This window comes from Chroicocephalus ridibundus, chromosome 5 (assembly GCF_963924245.1).
Source record: "Chroicocephalus ridibundus chromosome 5, bChrRid1.1, whole genome shotgun sequence".
Taxonomy (NCBI): Eukaryota; Metazoa; Chordata; class Aves; order Charadriiformes; family Laridae; genus Chroicocephalus; species Chroicocephalus ridibundus.
In genome coordinates, this window is record NC_086288.1 from 40,010,693 (window position 1) to 40,030,355 (window position 19,663).

Genomic DNA, 19,663 nt, shown 5'->3' on the forward strand with positions numbered 1-19,663 from the left:
AAGGCGGCAACTTTTTGTCGTTGTTTTTTGCTATAACTTTCTAACTGTGAAGGTAATAAACACAGCAATCAAATCGCTTTTCAATTGTATCTTTTCACCGGCTAACCAGATTATATGATGTCCTCCACAGTAAGGCTTTTCATCTATTTCTCAACTTACTTCTGAGGCTTCTCTCTGAATTTTTGATGTCTTGCTTGAGCTGTAGACGTCAGAAGTGCGTGTCCGGATCGTTGTCTCTAACACCTCCTTGGTGGTATAATCACATCCTTCCTCTTAACCATTGTCCTTAGGTCTAAACATTCAAAGATAAAGTCAGCTGTTCTGCAGCATTGCGCTGGAAAACATAGTCGGGTTACCCATCTATTGTGACCTCTCAATGCTTCTAGCAATACTGCCTGCTGGACTGTGATGAGTGTGTTTTATATTTCTTGCTCTTAAGTCTAATTTACAATTTTCTGCGCTGAAATATTTAAATGTACTTGACTTACCAAGTAATCTAAATCACATTCCAGAGCTGCTGTATCCTTATTATTCACCATTCTTTGTCATCCGTATTTTTTAATCAGGTTTGATTCACATTTATGTAATCACTGAATAAATTAGCCCCCAGAATTTGAAATGCCAGTCCCTGTGGAAGACCAGAAGAACGCTCCTGTTGGATAATGACTCACCATTTCTGAAGAACCCTGTCAGCCAGTTTTGCGGAATCTCAAGGTGATCCTGCATGATCGTTTCTCTGTATGAGAGTGTTCGGCGGTATAGCCATGACACTGCTCAGAAACAGCGTTGCAGCTCTGTGTCTGGGACCTAATGTCACCCTGGGAGCAGTGATTACTCCTGTGGCCTGAAATAAGCAGCAGAAATAAGCCACTGCCATTTGTGTAGGTACGCAGTGCCCAAGTGCTAAAGTCAGGTGCATTTTGTATGAAATTTAAGCTGCAGTTTGTGAAGAGGCTCTACACAGAATTGCTGCATGTTTAGGATGCCCACCACAACAAAAGCGCGGTCAGCAATTAAATGCTTGATAAGGCTGAATTTCAGTAACTGGGTGAGTCATCTACCAGGTGGAAAAAATTAAAGATTCAGTCTTGCACTACAGGACTAGAAGGTGCTTTTATTTCCTTTCCCTCTCTGTAAGGTCCTGTGTAACTGCCTTTTCTGGTTTTGGATTTTTAAAAATTCAGCCTTTATTTATTAATTTATCTTTCCTTTGACCTGCCTTTTCTTACAGAATCACAGAATGGTAGGGGTTGGAAGGGACCTCTGGAGATCATCTAGTCCGACCCCCCTGCCAGAGCACCCAGAGCAGGTTGCACAGGAACGCGTCCAGGCGGGTTTTGAATGTCTCCAGAGACAGAGACTCCACCACCTCTCTGGGCAGCCTGTTCCAGTGCTCTGCCACCCTCAGGGTAAAGAAGTTCCTCCTCATGTTTAGGTGGAACTTCCTATGCTCAAGTTTGTGCCCGTTACCTCTTGTCCTGTCCCCGGGCACCACTGAAAAGAGCCTGGTCCCATCCTCCTGACACCCACCCTTTAAGTATTTATAAGTGTTGATAAGATCCCCCCTCAGCCGTCTTTTTTCCAGACTAAAAAGACCCAAATCCCTCAGCCTTTCTTCATGTGTTCTCTTTCTTTTTCACGTGTTTTCTTTCTTATGCTTGTTCTCAAGGTACTGGAAAAGCTGCAACTTTCCATATCTCAACCCAGTTTTGCAGGCATCCAAGAAACAGAGCCAGTGAGTTGTTCAAGACATTTTGGAGGTTGGTAGCAGAAGCTTCTGTCTTGAAGACAAACCTTCAAGTGACCAGAGCTGCTGGGTATAATACATGTATTTAACCAGCATTCAGATAAATTTTGTAAAAGGTTCTTACATCTCACAAGTTATTTCTGTCTGCTTGCCTGGTTATGTGTTAACACGGAGATCAACTGCTCTCTTTATTAAAATTGATTGGAGCTATTCTATTCCTATTGTGAATTTCTTGATTGAAACCCTTACCAGCTTTTACCTGGTCTTCTAGGACGTACATGGTCTATAGCTGTTTTTTCTGAATAGATGTGCCGTAAGCAGTCTTTCAGAATTTTTCCAAGGCTTGAAAACGTGGTATAACTGAATATTAGCAGGCCAAAGATGCCCTGTCCTCCTCAGAGCAGGGTTTAAAGACCAATTAGTGATTTAGTCTTGATGATCTTCTCCCTTATGCATTATGTTCAGCATCCTGCTTGGTTATTTGTCTGTTAGAAAGCACTGTCTTCCCCATGCAGTATAGTGTAACCTCTCACTTCTTTCCCAATATAAACCAGAGAAGTTTACTGAGAATTTCCATGGCGTCATTATTAACAGTACTTGGTTATTAGTAATGTAAATATCATAGAATGTTTTTAGGATTTCTGTTTTTCCTAATGTACTTTTATTGTTCCTAGTGGACGCAGGTTTAGGGTTCTCTTTTAGGGTTATAAAAGAAAATAGCCGCCTCAGCCTGCTTTTCTTGCCACACAAATTAAAAAAGTGCAGAGTTACTCAAGTCTTGTAAGCAGAACTCTGTGAGTGTGAGGGTTTTTTGGTTTTGGTGGGGTTTTTCTTCTTTTTTTTTTAGATTTAATTACATACTTGCTAGTGAATCATGATTTGCTGAAAAAGACAGAGTCAGGCAAGTCAAAAGTATCTGAAAATTTGAATCACGTTCAGCAAGTTGTTTTGGACAAAAGAATGAAGTGATATGTAAATACGTATGAATGTTGTATATAAGTTTGTGTATATATATATATATTTGTCTATAAATAAGCATTTTTGTAAACGCCAATGAAGCTTTCTTCACCATTACCCAATTATTTAGGCTGTGTCTGTTAGTAAGATATAATCTACTATTCCGTGTCATATACAGACATAAGGGAGAGGTAAAGCCAGGTTTGAAATCTGCTGATCACGACATTTTCTGGACAGGGAGCACTTGAGGTCTGCTCCCTGCTCTAATTAGTGTTATTAGCTTACGAGGCCGTACCCAGGAGCCTGGTTATGCACATAGCCTGGGAATGCCCTTGGTGTTAGAGTATTCCTCTGAGACTAAGGCAAGTGAAAAACATTTTTCCATATTACAAGGAAATTTGGCCTTTGCCTGTGATGACAGTCATCATCTCTGAACTATGGAAAATAGGAGGAGGGGTTGGATAGAAAGGAAGTCATCGATTTATTCCTCCTGCTCAGTTCTGCGAATGCTCCTAAGCTGCCTGAGAAACTAATCATTGCTTCTTGATCCCTTATTAAAAAGAAATCAGTACATGTGAACTCAAAATGAAAAAATTGGTAGTATACAAACCGCCTTGTTTTACACAAGATGTGTACATGCATGTGGTTTTATAAGTACTCATTCTCTTTTTTTTTAGGGGTAGGGGGTTAATAAATATGGAAATTAATGTAAATCCATTCGGATCTAGTTGAGAGACTAATTTTGTGTAGTGGAATCATAATCCACTGCTTGAAGAGATGAAAAGAAATAGATGATATTTGAGCCTACTTGTATCTTTTAGTGACATTGTATTTTGCTAAAATAAATTGGAAGGGAAGCCAATGAGAGTTGCTACAATGCACAAAGGTTTTTTTGACAGCTCAGAAAGTTCTCCCAGAAAATGATACTGTAAGTCTAAAATCGGAGCATCAGCAGATTTGTTTGCTTTGTGTATAAAGTGCAAGGGAAAGCGATGAAGAAAACGAGGAATGTTTAGCCTGTGATGAATGTAGCCAACAAACTGATACAGAATGTGAATCTTGTGAATGCTAGGTCAGCTACCTTTATTTGCCGTTCATTTTTGAGAGCATTGCACAGAGAGCACATTTCTAAAGTAGTGTGAAGTCATAAACAAATTCATAATACAGTACATGCTGTTAGGGAGGAGAGAAGTCAGAGGGATGGCACTTCTGTAACCCAAAATCAGAACGGTGATCTTTGTAAGAGAAAACAACGTTATCAGGGAGTCTCTGCGCATCTCAGTCTTACAAAATGCTTGGAGTAAGTTTGCATTTGCATTGTCACAACTCCAGAACTAATGTGACATCATATGATAGCCGTCTCTGAAGTTTTCTAGCAGTAAAAATGGAGAGTTCCAGGCTCTAAGAAGTGCCCTGAAGGTGCCTTTGCTCATGGTTGTGTTCTTGTAAAACTGGAATTAAACAGGGCGGAGAAGCTTCTGAACCCAGTTGGCTTTGAAAGATGGTAAGGTCTGGGTGAGCTGACCTTTGGTCACACATCAAATAATCCAGGACTGACAGTCAGGACACTGAAAGATGAAAAGTATAGATGAATACAGATAAATAGATATATAAGTATTTATGCACAGATAAATAGATATATAAGTATTTATACATAGTAGCATTTTCAGGTCCGAGTTTCAGGTGCCGGATGAATTTCTGAGCTGGTGTATCACCAAGTTGCAATGAAGATGTTCTCCCAAAAGACATTATTTCCATTCTTCTTGGTTGGAACTAGATGACCCATAATTTGGGAAAATATCCATAGGATCACAAAGCATTATTAACAAATCTTCCTATAAATTGATTCAGTATAAGTTGGTGATGGAAGGGGATGTTACACAGGCTCACCCTTTTAGATTAGATGATCAGCGCAAAACATGTATTAAATTATTGGGGACAAAATTCTATTTGTAGGGGGAGGAACTGGATGTGTGGTTTCCAAACTTCTCAAAATTTTCCAGTGAGCCTTGTGTCCTTTAATAATAATTAAAAAAACCCTGATATGGAAGTTGCTCTTTAGCATTTAGCCTTTTGCTTTTATCAGTTGTCCTTTCCAGACCGTTTTGACGTAGTCTGAACACCTATGCCTATAGAAACAGCTTGAAAAAACAGGTGCTTCAGAAGTCCTGTAGTATCTGCAATCTGTGATCTGAGACTGTGATTTATTGATATATTGTGAATGGTTCCTCACCAGAACATTGACAATTGTGGGATGTGCTCTCTAAATATTCTCGGTATCAGAAAGGAAGTCTTGCTTTTTATCCTTTGCCTGCTGTGATGCAGCAAAGCTACCTTATAGATGATGAGCAGGGGTACCTTATAGATGATGGTTCATAGTTTTCCCCGTGAGGCCAATCAAATACGTTTGTATTATTCTGCAGCAATACTGTTTGACTCTTTCGTGGAGCAGCTATCATCTGTTCCGTTAGGTTTTTGCCAGTGGATTAGCTCGGTGGGACTGCACGAACGCCGTGCAGGACGAAAGTATTTCACCACACAGATGACACGAAGCGATGCAGAAATCGCGCCCCGGGATTCTTCCAACGCTTTTCTCCCTCTGGACACGGGGACCGGCTGATGCCAGCAGCTTCAGCGCCTTCCGCCGGGCCGCGCACCCACCGCCGCCCTGCGCGGGGAGCTCTGGCTCCTCCCGCCGCCCTCCGCGGAGACGGGCGGAGCGGCCGCTCCCTCCCCGCCCCTCCGCCCGCCCCCCGCTCCCTCCCTTCATCCCTCCCTCCCTCCCTCCCTCCCGCCGGGGCCGCGGGCAGGCGTGCGGGATGGCGGTGCGGGTGCTGCTGGCGCTGTGCGGGCTGCTGGCCGCCGGCTGCCGGGCGGCGGAGCCGGCGGAGGCGGGGGCGGCCAGCCGGCGGCGGCGGCTGAGCGCCGAGGAGGGCATCTCCTTCGAGTACCACCGCTACGCCGAGCTGCGGGAGGCGCTGGTGGCCGTCTGGCTGCAGTGCCCCGCCATCAGCAGGATCTACACGGTGGGGCGCAGCGCCGAGGGCCGGGAGCTCCTGGTCATCGAGGTCTCCGACCGCCCCGGCGAGCATGAGCCCGGTAAAGGGGGGCGGCGGGCGGCGGCCGTGCCCGCACCTGGCGGCGGGTAGAGGCGGGGCGGGGCGGAGCGGGGCTGCTGCCTGGGGTGCGGCGGCAGCGGGCGGATGCTGTCCCTAAAATATTCGCTGTAGTCGCTGTCAGCGGGCGGCTGCACCGGCGCTGAGCGGCTTCATGTCGCCGCCGTTGGATGTGGCGCCCGGTTGGGTACAGAAACGCGCTAAAATTGCAGTGAAACGCCAGCAGATGCGGCGGTAGCGGGGAATGAACGGGCGCCCCTGGGCTCTGCCGGCGGGCACCCGGCGCAGCTGTGCGGACAGGGAAGGCGGTGGCCTCCCCGGGAGGGCACTGGCCTCCCCGCTCCCTGGCACGAACCAGACGGTCGGGGAGAAAGCGTTGGGTATGAACGTGCCCGTGCGAGCTGCGCGACACGGCCAGGCTGCCTGCGGAAACCCTGTCACCGCGGCACGCTGCGGGCATTCGCACAGGCGTCTGAGGATATGGGGTTATGTGTAACTGGGGTCTGAGACTTTTTTTATAGAAGGGGATGTGATTGGCACTGTGCATTTGTTTTACGCCTACGAGTGTGCATTTTTCATCGTTTCCAGTTGCAGAATTGATAGTATCTCTTAGGTCTAGATGTGAAAAGGCTTAGTCTTGAAAGCTGCTCAGTACCTGAGGTCCAACCATAAGCCACCTGCAGTCGTGTCTTCACATTTCCCTTGGTAGGTTACAGAACAGGTCTGGAAGTCTGTGATTTTTAGGTGGAGATGCGGCTGCTGTGGGTCTCGGGATTTGTTCTGTACAATTAGTGCTTAATGTTCTGCTTTATGATCTGAATATAACCTCGCTTTGTATCCTCGAGGGACTTACATTTTTAACGACTGCGCTAGGGCTACTGATAAAACTTAGAGGTCATAGGATATTGGACATAAGGAAGATGGAAGAGGAAGGCAAGGTAGCAAAGCGTTGTCTTGAAATGAAAAATGTAGGAATTGCAGTGAAATTTGAAAAATTTCTTTGTAGTATGTTGTCATCTTGATATGAGGGGTGATCCTGAAGCTCAGAATTAATCTATTGCCACTATGTAATTTGCACGCTAGAATGATATGCAATTATTATTATGACTTTGCTTTACTGTCAGGGGACAGTCGCTACAGTTCATTTATTTGGCACTTCTGCCAAGCCGGCTGAAACAGGGAGAAAAAGAGCACTTTGTGCTGTCCGAGATGGGGCCGTGGCTCTTCCTACAGACACGCTGTTTCTCCTGTTGGTGTCAGTGATGTGAGAAAGGGTTTGTCATTGAGCCCAAGCAAAAGAGAATCCAACTGTATATCAATGAGCGATAACAAACTACAGAAAAGAAAACTTCCTATGGATTCTGTCCACACGTAAGCCACAGTGAACATCAAGCATTTCCTAGAACGTGCTCAGTCCCTCACAAAGGCAGCCCTATAGACGAAAATGCCACATGTTGTAGTGTCTGAATCACATGTCAGGGAATGTGATGAGTCCTGGCAATCTTTAGTGGTGGATGCTGAAAATGCTGGGTTTTTTTTTTTTTTTTTTTTTGCAGAGGATTAACCAGGGTTTGAACCAGAACAAATTCATTGTTTTGTTTTGTTTTGTTTTGTTTTGTTTTTTAAATCCTGGGTTTCATTCTGTGAGGTAGTGAGCATTTCTCAAAAAGCGGAGAGCTGCTGCAGCTTTCGCCATCTGCAGTGGGGCATGAGAGAAACTCAGGGTCTTTTCAGGAAGGGCAACCAGCCAGAGCCCATGCCTGCTTATGGCTGCGCTCCTTGAAATAATTGCAAAGGCACTGATAACATCCCTGCTTCTTTGTTCAGGAGCCTAAGCACCTACGGTTGTATTTGAGGCGTTTTCTACTTAGTAACGTGCCCTTTCTTCTACTGTGTAGTAAAAGGTAGCGCTGTTTATTTTTCTATGTGAGCTTTTTTAAGCTGTGCAGTAAAAGAATTGGAGCCTTGTACCGGCCTTGGCAGGAAATACAAGGCTGATTCTGCAGCTCTTACCTGAGGGGGGACCCTCGCTCACTCTGAGCATCCATGCTTGATTCCCAGGAGGACGACAGGAATAAGGATATTCTGTGTGATTACAGCTTGCAGGATCGGGACCTGATTTATCATCATCTATTGTTAAAAAGTGATAGATTCACAGCCACGCACGTAGTTATTTTTTCTTTTTTCATGACAGGTTAAGAAGTTGTTAGTCCTGAACATAAACTGTTTCTACAAGATATCCTGAGTGTCACAGGGTTTATTTTAAAATATATATGTATATATATGTGTGTATACGTATAAATGAAATACACAGTGTGACTTACAGGTTTATGGTCTGTAGAGAGCTCATGCTTCTAGAAGCCTGGTGAGTATGCAGGGATGGTACCTGAATTATCTAGTGAGCCGCTGTGAAAACAAAAAAAAAAATGTTTGTATTCACTTAGTGAGCAAGTTGCTGACAAAATAAATCAGGAAACTGTCAGCAGACCGTCAATAAAGACTCTTTGTACTGAGTGAAGATGCTTTGTACTGAGTAAATCAAATACTGCGCATACATGGCATAATCATGCGCATTGCGTGGCCATGCAGCTTTGTGTGAATACATTTGACCGTGTGTAAGCATATAAATCAATGTTAACTTTACAATATCAGCTACTTTGAAAATAATTTTGTAATACATGTGCAATATTTCAAAAAAATGCATGAGAGAAACACGAAAATTTTAGAAAAGTGCTTTAGACTTCCAAAGCAGCTGGAACAAATCCTTAGTGAATGAAGTAACTAGGACGAATCATTGAGGCCTCATCTTTTGCTGGGGTAAATATACATTATGAGGCTGGTTTTTTTTTTTTTTTTTAAAGTGCTGATACTGCATTGGAAACCAGAATGACTCCGTATGAGCCAGTCTGGTTTCTCGCATAAGCATACAAAGTGTCTTGGCAAATCTTGGAAGCCCAGATTAGTCACTGGGAAGATGAGCACGGCCTTCACAGAGCAATTCCCAGGGATGTGCTGAATGCCGGAAGCGTGAGGCTGCCTAAAGTTTCTGATCCTACGTTAAATCCTCGGAGAACGTGCTGCCTTCTCTGCAAACTTGAAGACCGCTCTACCACTCTGTGAAGACCACTCTGTGTCCCTTCTGGTTCGTGCCAGAGTTTGTTCTAATATTTTGCAATTTTTTTTTTTTGGTGGCAGCAGATTCTTTAGGCTAATACCATACCCATATGGGAGATTGGAGCCTGCAGTCGCTGATGGAAAGGAAGCCCTTGAATAAGGAGAAGCAAAACCCAGAGCTGAAGATATTTGCACTTTAACAAACAGGTTTATACTGAGGCTGCTGTTCCATGCAGATAACCTTTGAATTGATGGGGACTAGAAAGTTAAGGCAGAGGAAGACTTGGATGAGACCGCATCAGTGGTTAGGTGTAGAAGTTGTGGTGTGAACCCAGACTGGAAGCAATCAAAACCTTTTGGAGGGGCTTTGATTGCGTGAGAAAATACAGTCTGGGAAAGCTGACAGAAGATGGCAGACGGCGAGGTGAGATAAAGCGAGGAGAAAGAGATTGTGGGAAGTTGATGATGCACCAAGGGAACACAGAGGACAGTTGACAGTAAAGCAGAGATTCTTTCTGGGACAAAGTAAACAACATTTTGCCTTAATTCAGGTGCAGGAGAATACTGACTGCTCCTGAGAGAGGAAGTGGGCTCTTGCTTTGGGTATCTGATGTTCTGTTGAACAAACACCCAACGGATGGGTCTCTTGAGGCTTTTTTTATTGCCATAACTAAGCTCATTTGGGGCGCAAGATTGCATTCTTTAACAGCAGTGAAATATATTTAGAATTGATTAATGGCTAAAGCAGTTCCTCCTCCGTTAATGTTCAGCCACTTGTTTAGGCATGCTGCCACTTCTGACTCATTTGTACCATTGATTTTGGGGGTGCGAGACCAGTCCCCTCCATTACCGCTTCACTTCAAACCTGAAAATGAAATATATTGACACTTTCAAGATTCCTAGGTTGTTTTTTTTTTTTTTCTCTTTACATGAAAAAATTGCAGGTAAAAATTTCTCTCACCTCCTACTTTCTGAAAATAAATTGCTAAGATTTTATAGTGGTTATTTTTCAGTGTTTGGTTTTGTGAAGAAATCCTCAGAGTGAGGCTTACGAATTGACTGGTTATGTGTGTGACAGCTACAGGATCTGAAAATTACTTTTGCATCCAATGGAGGGGAGAGAGGATGGATGAAAATACAGATTTTGTGACAACAAAATTATGTGCAAATTTTTGTGACTTTTAAGTCAAATTGTTCATGCTAAAGCAAAGCAAACAGAAATCCCGAAAATATCAGAATAATGTCATTTTGGAGACAAAGTATTTAATGTTTTTTCAAAACAGCATTTGATTTAGAAGAGGTTTTTTTCAATTTTAATGGGTCTATTGTTCATCCTTCCTCCCACAAGCATCTTTACAAATACTTCAAATAGAAGGAAGAGGTTTATTGGTAGTTGAGCGAGACATCTGATTCTCTATAAAATGGCACACTGTGGACTTTCCAGTTTCGAACAACAGCAAGATGTGGTGAGCCGGCGAGGCAGGAGCACGCCGCGTGTGAGGTGAGCACCACAGTTGTGACTCGGGGCGTGTGCAGGACCCCGCGGGTGCGACTTCAGTCCATTTTATGAGGTGCAACTCAGTTACGTTAATCCTGGGACCCATCACTTTAACCAAGACCCCTCTTGGCACGGCGAGGAAATGGGTTGGGTGGGTCAGTGCTGGCACTGAGCCTAAATAAGCTGCTTGGCTTCCCAGATTGCAATTCCTGTACTGGGCCCCCCAAAACTCGCCCAACTTCAGGCTCTCAGCTTCTCACACTCCAGCTTTGCAGTGCTTGGAGCCATTTTCTCCTGCAAAATAACTAAAGGATGACTAAAAGGGAAGTGAAAATCATGCCTCCCCTGTATATTAATGAATGGGGAAATCCAAGATCTCCCCGCTAATACAGAAAGCGTACCCAAGGGTTTTCTTCTGTCATTGAAGTGCTCCCTCATTCAGCTGTGGCACCAGCCGTGTGAGCAAATACTGTCTGTGACAAGAAATTGCGATAAGTAAACCCTACAAATTCACAGGAAAAAAAAAATAATTATTGCTCGTAATGTTTGTATTTCACCGTTGCACAAAAGACTGGTTTTTTTAGTATCTTTTTTTAAATGATTGCGATTTAAATGACTCTGCAGCCATTCCAGAGAACTGCAAGCAATTGCTACTCTTTGAAAAACAGCAGCAGCAAGAAGAACCAAGTGTGTGGGAGGCTGCCGTGATTTCAGCCCGGTGTGGGCAGGAATCTGCTGCGTGGCCTTAGCCGGGTAGCCCAGGAGAAGTGGGGGGACACCCACTTCTCGGTGTCACCCGTGGGTCTTGCGGGCTGTCCTGCTTCAGATGGGCAAAGGCAGCGCCCAGGCTGGCGGCAGGGAGTTCTGGCAGTGGTGACGTTAGAGAACATGTAACTCGTCTCTTGGCTACAGTGACGTCATCAGATGTGCCCGTTCTAATTTTATCACTTACAACTAATTGCGCTTGATATTGTAAAGCTTCTTTTCCTTGCGCTTGGAACTGGCGAGTGAAAATCTTGTGAGCTCTTTTGATAGGCCCTGGTAATATTTCCCAGTTTTGCAGAGCATTAACACAAATTGAAGACGGCAAGAGCTCACTGTTAACTCTAGGTACTAGAGAGCAAACCTAATTTTTGCATGCTTGAGGTTTAAGCAAACATCGGTTTTTATCAATGGCCGCTTGTTTAGCGTTCCCTTTCTGAAGGCAGGGATACGGGGCTGGTCGCCGCTAAATGCGAGTGCACCGAGTCTTGCTTAAAGGTAGGGGCTGTAAATGGGTGGGCACAAGCAAAGCACTTTGTATGAGGAGTACGGGAGATGCTGTGCTGGCCACATCGTGCTGTCACATTTTTCTGTCAGCTGAGGCTCAGCTTCTCTCCTTCCCTCACGGCTTACGTTTGCAATCCTCTTTAAAGGTGAGCCGCTCCTGGGGCAGCGAGCGCCCGCAGCGCCCAACCCAGAGCATGAGCAGGGCAGCTGCTGGTGTCTCCGCAGGGATGTGTCAAAGAAAACGCGGAATAAAATGCGGTTGGACCTATTATTCACATAGCCGCCTGCATTTGGATTTTTCTTCCCTTTGTGCATCAGGGAACAGATTTTTCTTTCAGAGCTTGTGAGGACGTTCTGGCTTTCCCATCAAACGCCGCAGGGGACGCGCTGCTGGCTCGCCTTCTGGGGGTGCAAATCTGGGGCTGGTTGTACTTCACTCATTCTGCAGAAGACTGAGAGGCTGTAATTAACTTTCCAGTGAAATCCCTTTGCGGGCCACAGTGCCACTTAGGGTAGTCCCCCTGGAGTCTCCCAGCCAGGATTTGGGCTGGGGTAGTCTCTGGCAGCACGATTTTAATGCTGCCTGTGTTCAGAGCGGCGTGTCCAGTGTCCTTTGCAGATTCTGTAGGTTGCGCAGGTCTCGAGAGGGCTGTAGGATTTGCTGGCAGCAAGGTGGCTGGCTGTATGTGCTGAGCGAGTTTCTTAAAAGCATCTGTTTTATTTTTAAGAGCCTTGACTAACTTAATATTTTTTTTTTTTTTTTAGAATGTACTTGGTAACACTCATTTTTTTTGAATATAGGTTTTTCTTTCTTAAATAAAAAATATTTCTGAATTCATCCTACCTTCCTATCTCAGTTTTAATGTTCAGCTAAAACCAGAGGTGTAGAATACCAAGAGAAAGATGTGCTCAGAAAACTGGTGAAAGTCAAGGAGACAGAAGCGCATTTTAGATCACATTTGCAGCGAGTCATTAATGCCGCTCACGTTGCCATTGAAGTCAATGGAAATTCACAGTAAGCGTGGTTAGACAGCTAACTGCTAGCCAGTCTCTGCAGTATTTCCTAGAGATACAATACCCTTTCTCCAAATTGCTTCACTGGCTGAGGTATTCAAAGACTTCCCTTTTTGTTAGACCATTTAAAAAAGGGTTGAGAGAGGCTGGGTGCTACCTGCAAAAATGCTCTAGATCCCAGCTACTGCATGTCAAAAGTTTCTCTTTTATTTGCTGGAATAACACAAAGGGCAACTAAGCTGTAGTAAAAAGGGCTGTGATCATTAAGAATAAACATGGCTGTACAGAAGGCAGTTGTTTTGCTTGTCAGGCTTAAAATTAGTCTGAGTATGCAGAGCATTCAGACGTTGTTGGTCTGACCCAGGCTGGTTTTGACAATCCCGCTCCCTTTCAGAGAGTCGATTACTTTAATTTCTTTTAAAGGCAAAAGTTGTCATCACCTCCCACATCCGCAGAATGCCTCAACAGTTTCCAATGAAAACAGGAGGTGAGCCTGTTTTGTCGTTGGTTGACATTAAAGGGATGTTTTATTATGGTGACATTAATGCAAACTCCAGAGAATCGATGAGAAATATATGAAGCACAGTGATTTCCTAAGATTTTGTGAGACGTTTTGTTAAAGGCAGTAAATTGTAATCATGTGATTTATCCAAAAATTACTTTGCTATTATATTAATTCTTAATTTACTTTATTTGGGAGAAGCTGTCTATTTTTCTATAATTTAGTGATCAATATCTCAAGCCTTTAAATTACACAGAGGGTGAAAATTGCAAGACTCGTCTTCCTATTTTCTAATAAACATGAAGTTTTGGTTGGATGAAGTTACTACTAGGCTATTAGTTTTAAAACTAATTTAGAATTAATTCTGTATTCATTCCACTTAATTTTTGTTTTCAAATATGGTACATGACTCAGAAGTCTACATGCTATAATCTCTCTTCGCTGATTAGCAGGTGGACCTCTTGGCTGGGCTGCAGTGCCCTCTGAAAACATCCGTTTTCTCCACGGACTATAAGAGGAGCCGACATTGGGCAGGCTTCTAACTTAGGAACGTGTGCAAGAGCTTACGGTTAAGTCCTGATGAATCCCAGCTTTCGTGTGTCATCATCTGAAGTACCTTGGTGTGCTTTATACGCTTGCTTTGTGAAACATACTATTTATATATATCTGATATATATATATATCTGATTTTTTTCCCGGCAGATTAATTTATATTGTTAGGTCTTCATACCTATTTAATTCATGTTCCTTCTAAAAAAAAAAAAAAAAGAAAAAGTCATTTCACATCTTTTTTTTTTTTTGTGTGTCTATGTTTTCTTTTAAAACAAAAGTCTCATGTGGGTATTACCACATACTCTTGCTTATTTTTTCCCATTGAGTTGAGAATTAAACCGGAAAGAAAGTTTGTAGCTGAATTCTCTTAAAATGTTGTGGAATGAAGGAAAAGTGAAAACTGCAGTGTGTACTTCAAGGCTTCTGGATCAGTTAGTTAAAATAACGGGTAGAATCGAGAGCAGTAGAGTAAAGGGCGTATATTTCATATACTTTATTTTAGAGTAAGTTGCAAATCAAAAGCCAGGGTTCAGTGGGATCAGATTGTTAGTTGGAAGCCTACTTTCTTTTATGCTGAGGCTAAACGAAGACACCAAGGGTCTTTGTAGTTAAAAGGTAAGATGGTAGCGGGGTAGGGAGATTTGTTTTGCAGCGTGACAGCAATCTGAGCTCTTTGGGCTGCCGTAGATCTGCATGCGTTAGCTCAGGTTTAAGGTTGGAAGCTGGTGCTGTGTGGGTGAGGAGCTCTGTGGAACAACAGTGCTGGAGAAAACCGCTTGACTTCCTGGGATTTGGGATTTTGGAATCAGGGTTCTGCCATATTATACGGAAACGGTGGTATTTACCATGACATGATAGCTGTCCTGTGGCGCCTTACTTGCTCCTTTCGGGGGCACTGTTGGGGATGAAGGCACTAGACTAAAAGCGTGGTCTTGGTCCGTAGTGTCCTTCCCTTTGGAGGGAGGTTTCTTGCAGCACATGGATGTTGTGTTGGCCGGATCAGCACTGGGCATGTCTTCCCATGACAGCAGCAGGTAAGAGGGTGATTGGTCAGAGGGGTTTGGGTCAATGCAAGGCCATACATTAGAAACGTGCCTGTGTAGCAACAATGGTCAGGTAAGAGAGAGGTTTGAAGGCAGTAAAGACTTATTCTTAATTCATTCTTTTTCTGAAGCGAGACATTTATGACTGTGTAAGCCAGTAGCTGCTTCCTGGTAGTTGTTCATATTGAATTATCAGCAAAACCTGACATCCTTGTTTATTCACAAATTAAGTCCCACGGAGCAATCTGAGATAGTCATTCTTTGCGGGGAGCTGTCAACGACCATGGGGCATGAGCTGCCTGATTTACAACCGAAGTAAGATACTGCTCTGGCTGCAGAGGCCTGCCTACAGCGAGAACAGCCGCCGTGTGCCATTTTGAATGCTTACCTTTAGGTGTGGCTCTGCCTTAAAGCCAGTTGGAAAGAACTGTTTGATCGGATGGGACATCTGACTGGGCAAGGTTTAATGAGCTGTTTTCTTGGCGAAGGCATCCTTGCTGGTACACCAATCTAATGATCCAGTAAATTTTTTTTTTGCTATTGAGAAAGTGTGAGCTTTCTAGCTGCGAGACATGTCATATAAATGACCTTTTACTTTTGTGTCCCTCAAAAGTAAAGGGAGCCCACGGTGTGATTGTCGTTCAGTTATACATTGCTGTCTTTCACTGTTATGAATGGTGTAGTCCTTGCACATTTATCATTCAAAATTAACCTTTTTTTCTGATGCTAAACTGAAGGTTTTGTAGTTTTGGCTGGTTCTGCATTTTGGCTCATTGCATAAAAGCACAGTTTTAGAATTACAAGCAAAATCAGGATGAGTCTACAACCTAACTATAAACTTTTTACACGTGTAAAAGATCATTACTTCAAAGGGAGCTTTATGGCTATGGTAAACTGACTCTCCATGTCAGATTTTCAACTGATATAAACTAGACGGGGGGTTAATTTCTCCTTTTGCCCAGCTGCTGAGCACCAACAGATCAAACTGAAGTCACTGGGAGCTGTACAACTGAATCTTCATTATAAGCAGGAGGCTTCTAATTTCTAATGCTCAAGCCAACTTGCATGTGTGCTCTTAAAAAAGAGGCCTAAATGTGGCTTTGATTGTGTAATAGCCTGCAGATGAGGAATGAGTGATCTAAGTTTATGCTTTTCTGAATGAAATTTCTTCTTTCTTTTTGGTGACACCAGCACATCCTGGGATGGAGAGGAGAAAAAAGCTGTGGGGTTGGGAGCTGGACTATCACGTGTTTAAACTTTAAACGTTGTTGTAGGAAGTTGTTTCACTGAGAGGAAAAGTGGTCTTGTGATAAAGGATGTCTGGCTTCTTTCCTGGCTCTGCCGTGTAGTTCGTGTCTTTTTGGATAAGAACATCCTCTCCTGTGCCTCAGGCTCTCATCTACGTGCCTAGGTTCTCGTCTTCCATGCTGCAGATTATCATGTGGCTATGCCACATACCCTACATATATATATATATATGCTTGATAGATGGCATGTGGTTCAGTGTTTAATTTACCTTTATGATGTGGTTCCTACTTGCTTCCTGTCAGATTTTTCCTAGTAGCAAATAGCCCCAATATTTGTGCTGACTCAGCTATGCTAATGGACATATGGTGAGGAGAAGTCAAAATTTTCTCTCTCTGTTTACCAGCTGCAGATATACGTTTTTTCCTGTTTGTTTAAAAATCTGCCTTGATAGCAGAGGAGTATGAAGAAGGGATCAGTTCTCCCTTTTCTTCCAGTGATGGTAGGTAGAGTCACAACAGAGACATCTATATTGCAAGGTTTCCATGTGTTACAGTTAGGGGAACAAATCCATTGTGGAAATATATAGTACAAATCTTTAGTGTAAGTCTTATAGTACAAATCTTTAGTGGAAAAATCTATAAATAAGCAGAAGCAGAGAAGCATGTGTTCCTTGATACTCCATGGAGCAGCTGATATAAATAGGTTCTGTATTATAAAGGTAGCCAGTACAAAGTGAAAAAGTACCTAAGAACAGAAGACCCCCTGAATAGAGAAGTTTAAGGGCCAACAAGCTCATCTGACTTGAAAATTGAAGAGTTGTCTGAAATAGATGTTGCCATGGAGACAGAGAGGCTTAGCAGCCCGAGACTGATTTCATTGGTCTGCTGCTAGCACAAGTTGCTTGTTTGAGTAGCATTAATATGTTGTCTCATGCTGCTTTATATGCCGAGACCATCTGGCATTAGTGGTATTTAAAGGTGCAGTTCTCTTACGGAAAGGGTTGGCCAACATGATTTGATTTGTGCTCGTAAGACGAGTTACAAGAGTTAAGAGGCCTTTGGAAAGCTGCCTCGTGCACGAAAAGTATTCTGAAAAGTCACAGCCCGTACAGAGATGAAGCGGGGCTTTGGGCAGCGGCACGGGGAATTTCAGGAGTTTGTTTTATACTCAGTCAGCACACATTTAAAGTATTCACTGCCCAAACATGCACTTTTGCATGTTTCTTCAGGTGTGTATGTGGAGGCAGCCATGTTTCGCTTTTCAAAAATAAGCCTTTTCACTGTAGACTGGGAAACTGCTTGGGAGCTGCAGCTCCACCGCCTTGAACAAGCAGGAGATCATGTTGCTCATCGTATTGTGTATTAAGGAAAAGTAGGGTTAAATGAACAAAATAAGGTCTGACCAAACAGAGCCCCTCTAGGTTATTTCAGAGTCCATGCTTTCAAGAAGAAATATTTTCTGTTAGTTTGGCTATATACCATTGAAAACATATTTTGTAGCAAAGTATTTGATAAGAAAGACAGTTTGTGGGGACTAAGATAAACCTTATCTTTGATCTATTTATAGCTGTGAGTCTTCATCTGCTTTTCTTAATACCACTCTGGAGTGGGAGTTATCTTCCAAAGGAGCTTACATGACAGTGCTGACATTCCTCAGAGGCTCATAAATTTTCACTATTTTTTTTCTTTGATAGTTATTATCATGATACTTAATAATTCTCAAGAGTTTTTCCCCAGACAGAGATGGATGGTTAAAGAGTGACCAAATAATAGCCAGAAAACGTTCCTGTCTGAGCCCGTGAATTCCCATGTAGAGGTTTGTCTGCGGCTGAGCATCATAGGAAAAGTGACTGGGGGGAACAGCAGCTGGAGGCTTTGTTCTCCTGGACAGACTTAATAGTATTTGAAGTTAAATCTTGATGATAAACGCTATGAAAGCATAGGAATGGAAGCATTTTTGCATTCTCAAGTTACCCATGTTCTGAAGTTACCGATGAAGAGCGTTCATCATGGCGTTCTGCAGCTGTGTAACACTTGTCCACAGAAGTTCATGGGATATTGGTGGTGTACTCTGTAGTACAATAATAAAATGAAATGAAGGCTTGGGATGTATTTCACAAATCTTTAGGTTTAAGGCTTTTATTCCGGAACTCCCACTTTGATGCCAAAAGAAATTCTTCACATAATTTCCCTTCAAATGCAAGACCCAAGAAATACATAGCTGTGGATTTTCTAGCTCCTTTAAATAGCTTTAGAATTATTATATTTGATGCTTAATGTTTTTACAGCTTAGTTCTGTTTTAACTCTGTCAGAATGAATATAGGGCACATGAAGAAAGCCAAATAACTTATCTCCCCAGCCCACTCTCAAGCCCCAGTTGCTTGTTTGCAAGTCAGTTTGCTCCCTGATGTGTTTCTTGAAGCTGGTCATGCAGTTCTCTCTGAGAAAAAGCTTGGGTGCAGTTTTGGGGATGAATTCACCCCTAAACCCACCTCACGGGGATATGGACAGGACCGCCGCAGCACTGTTTGCTGCTCTTATCCCTGAGCAGTCTTCCAGTGCTACCTCGCCATGTCTCGCAGCATCACATACATCTGCCCACTCTCACAACACGCCCAGGGTATGCTACACGCTTTCATAGTGTTGCTATTAAAATCAGCCTGAGAGGCTGTGACACACCCCTCACGTGATTGCAGGCGCTTTGAACTAGGTAAACCCACAAGTAATTACTTCTTAAAGACAGCTGGTGGGGCCCATCGCAGCCTTGTCCAACCACGGGGATGATCAGAAGGGACCAGCCCTGAGGAGCGAGGGTGTAAGCCACCAACGCCACATGGCACAAGAGGTCTCCTGGGTGCCCTTAGCAATGTAGGCAAAGCCATAATTGTTGGTTTCCAGTTTTATAATCAGAAGTTGTACTTTCTTGAAAATTATTTATACTTAAAAGCTTAATTTCTGGAGCCGCCTATTTTGGCCAGACGCTACTTCATGCCTTCACATTATTTGGTTTGTTTCAGTCCTCCAGATACTGAAATTCGACATATCAATATTTATGGTCTGGGAATGAACTTTTTTTTTAAACTTCATTTCGTTCATTTCCAAGGATGGAATCATAGAATCTGTTAGGTTTGGAAGGGACCTTTAAAGGTCATCTAGTCCAACCCCCCTGCAGTAAGCAGGGACATCTTCAACTAGATCAGGTTGCTCAGAGCCTCATCAAGCCTGGCCTTGAATGTCTCCAGGGATGGGGCCTCCGCCACCTCTCTGGGCAACCTGTTCCAGTGTCTCACCACCCTCATTGTAAAGAACTTCTTCCTAATGTCTCATCTAAACCTACCCTGCTGTAGTTTAAAGCCATTGCCCCTTGTCCTATCGCTACATGCCCTTGCAAACAGTCCCTTCCCAACTTTCTTGTGGGCCCCCTTCAGGTACTGAAAGGCCACTATAAGGTATCCCGGGACCCTTCTCTTCTCCAGACTGAACAATCCCACTTCCATTCTTGCAGCATTTCCATAGCACTTAAATGAGCCTACTGCAGCTGATTAAACTATTCACAGGTTATTTTGGTGTGAGGAAAGAGGATCAAATCGAGAAACAATACCA

At 43.4% G+C, this 19,663-nt stretch overlaps 1 protein-coding gene across 1 annotated transcript in view; it reads left to right on the forward strand.

The window, feature by feature from the left end:
* The first annotated feature begins 5,479 nt into the window (after positions 1-5,479).
* The window catches only part of CPE (carboxypeptidase E), a 59,026-nt gene continuing 44,842 nt past the window's right edge, over positions 5,480-19,663 (forward strand). The window contains exon 1 of the mRNA XM_063337355.1: positions 5,480-5,803. Within this exon, the coding sequence (XP_063193425.1) occupies positions 5,524-5,803 (280 nt within the window). The 5' untranslated portion in view covers positions 5,480-5,523. The remainder of the gene's footprint in view (positions 5,804-19,663) is intronic.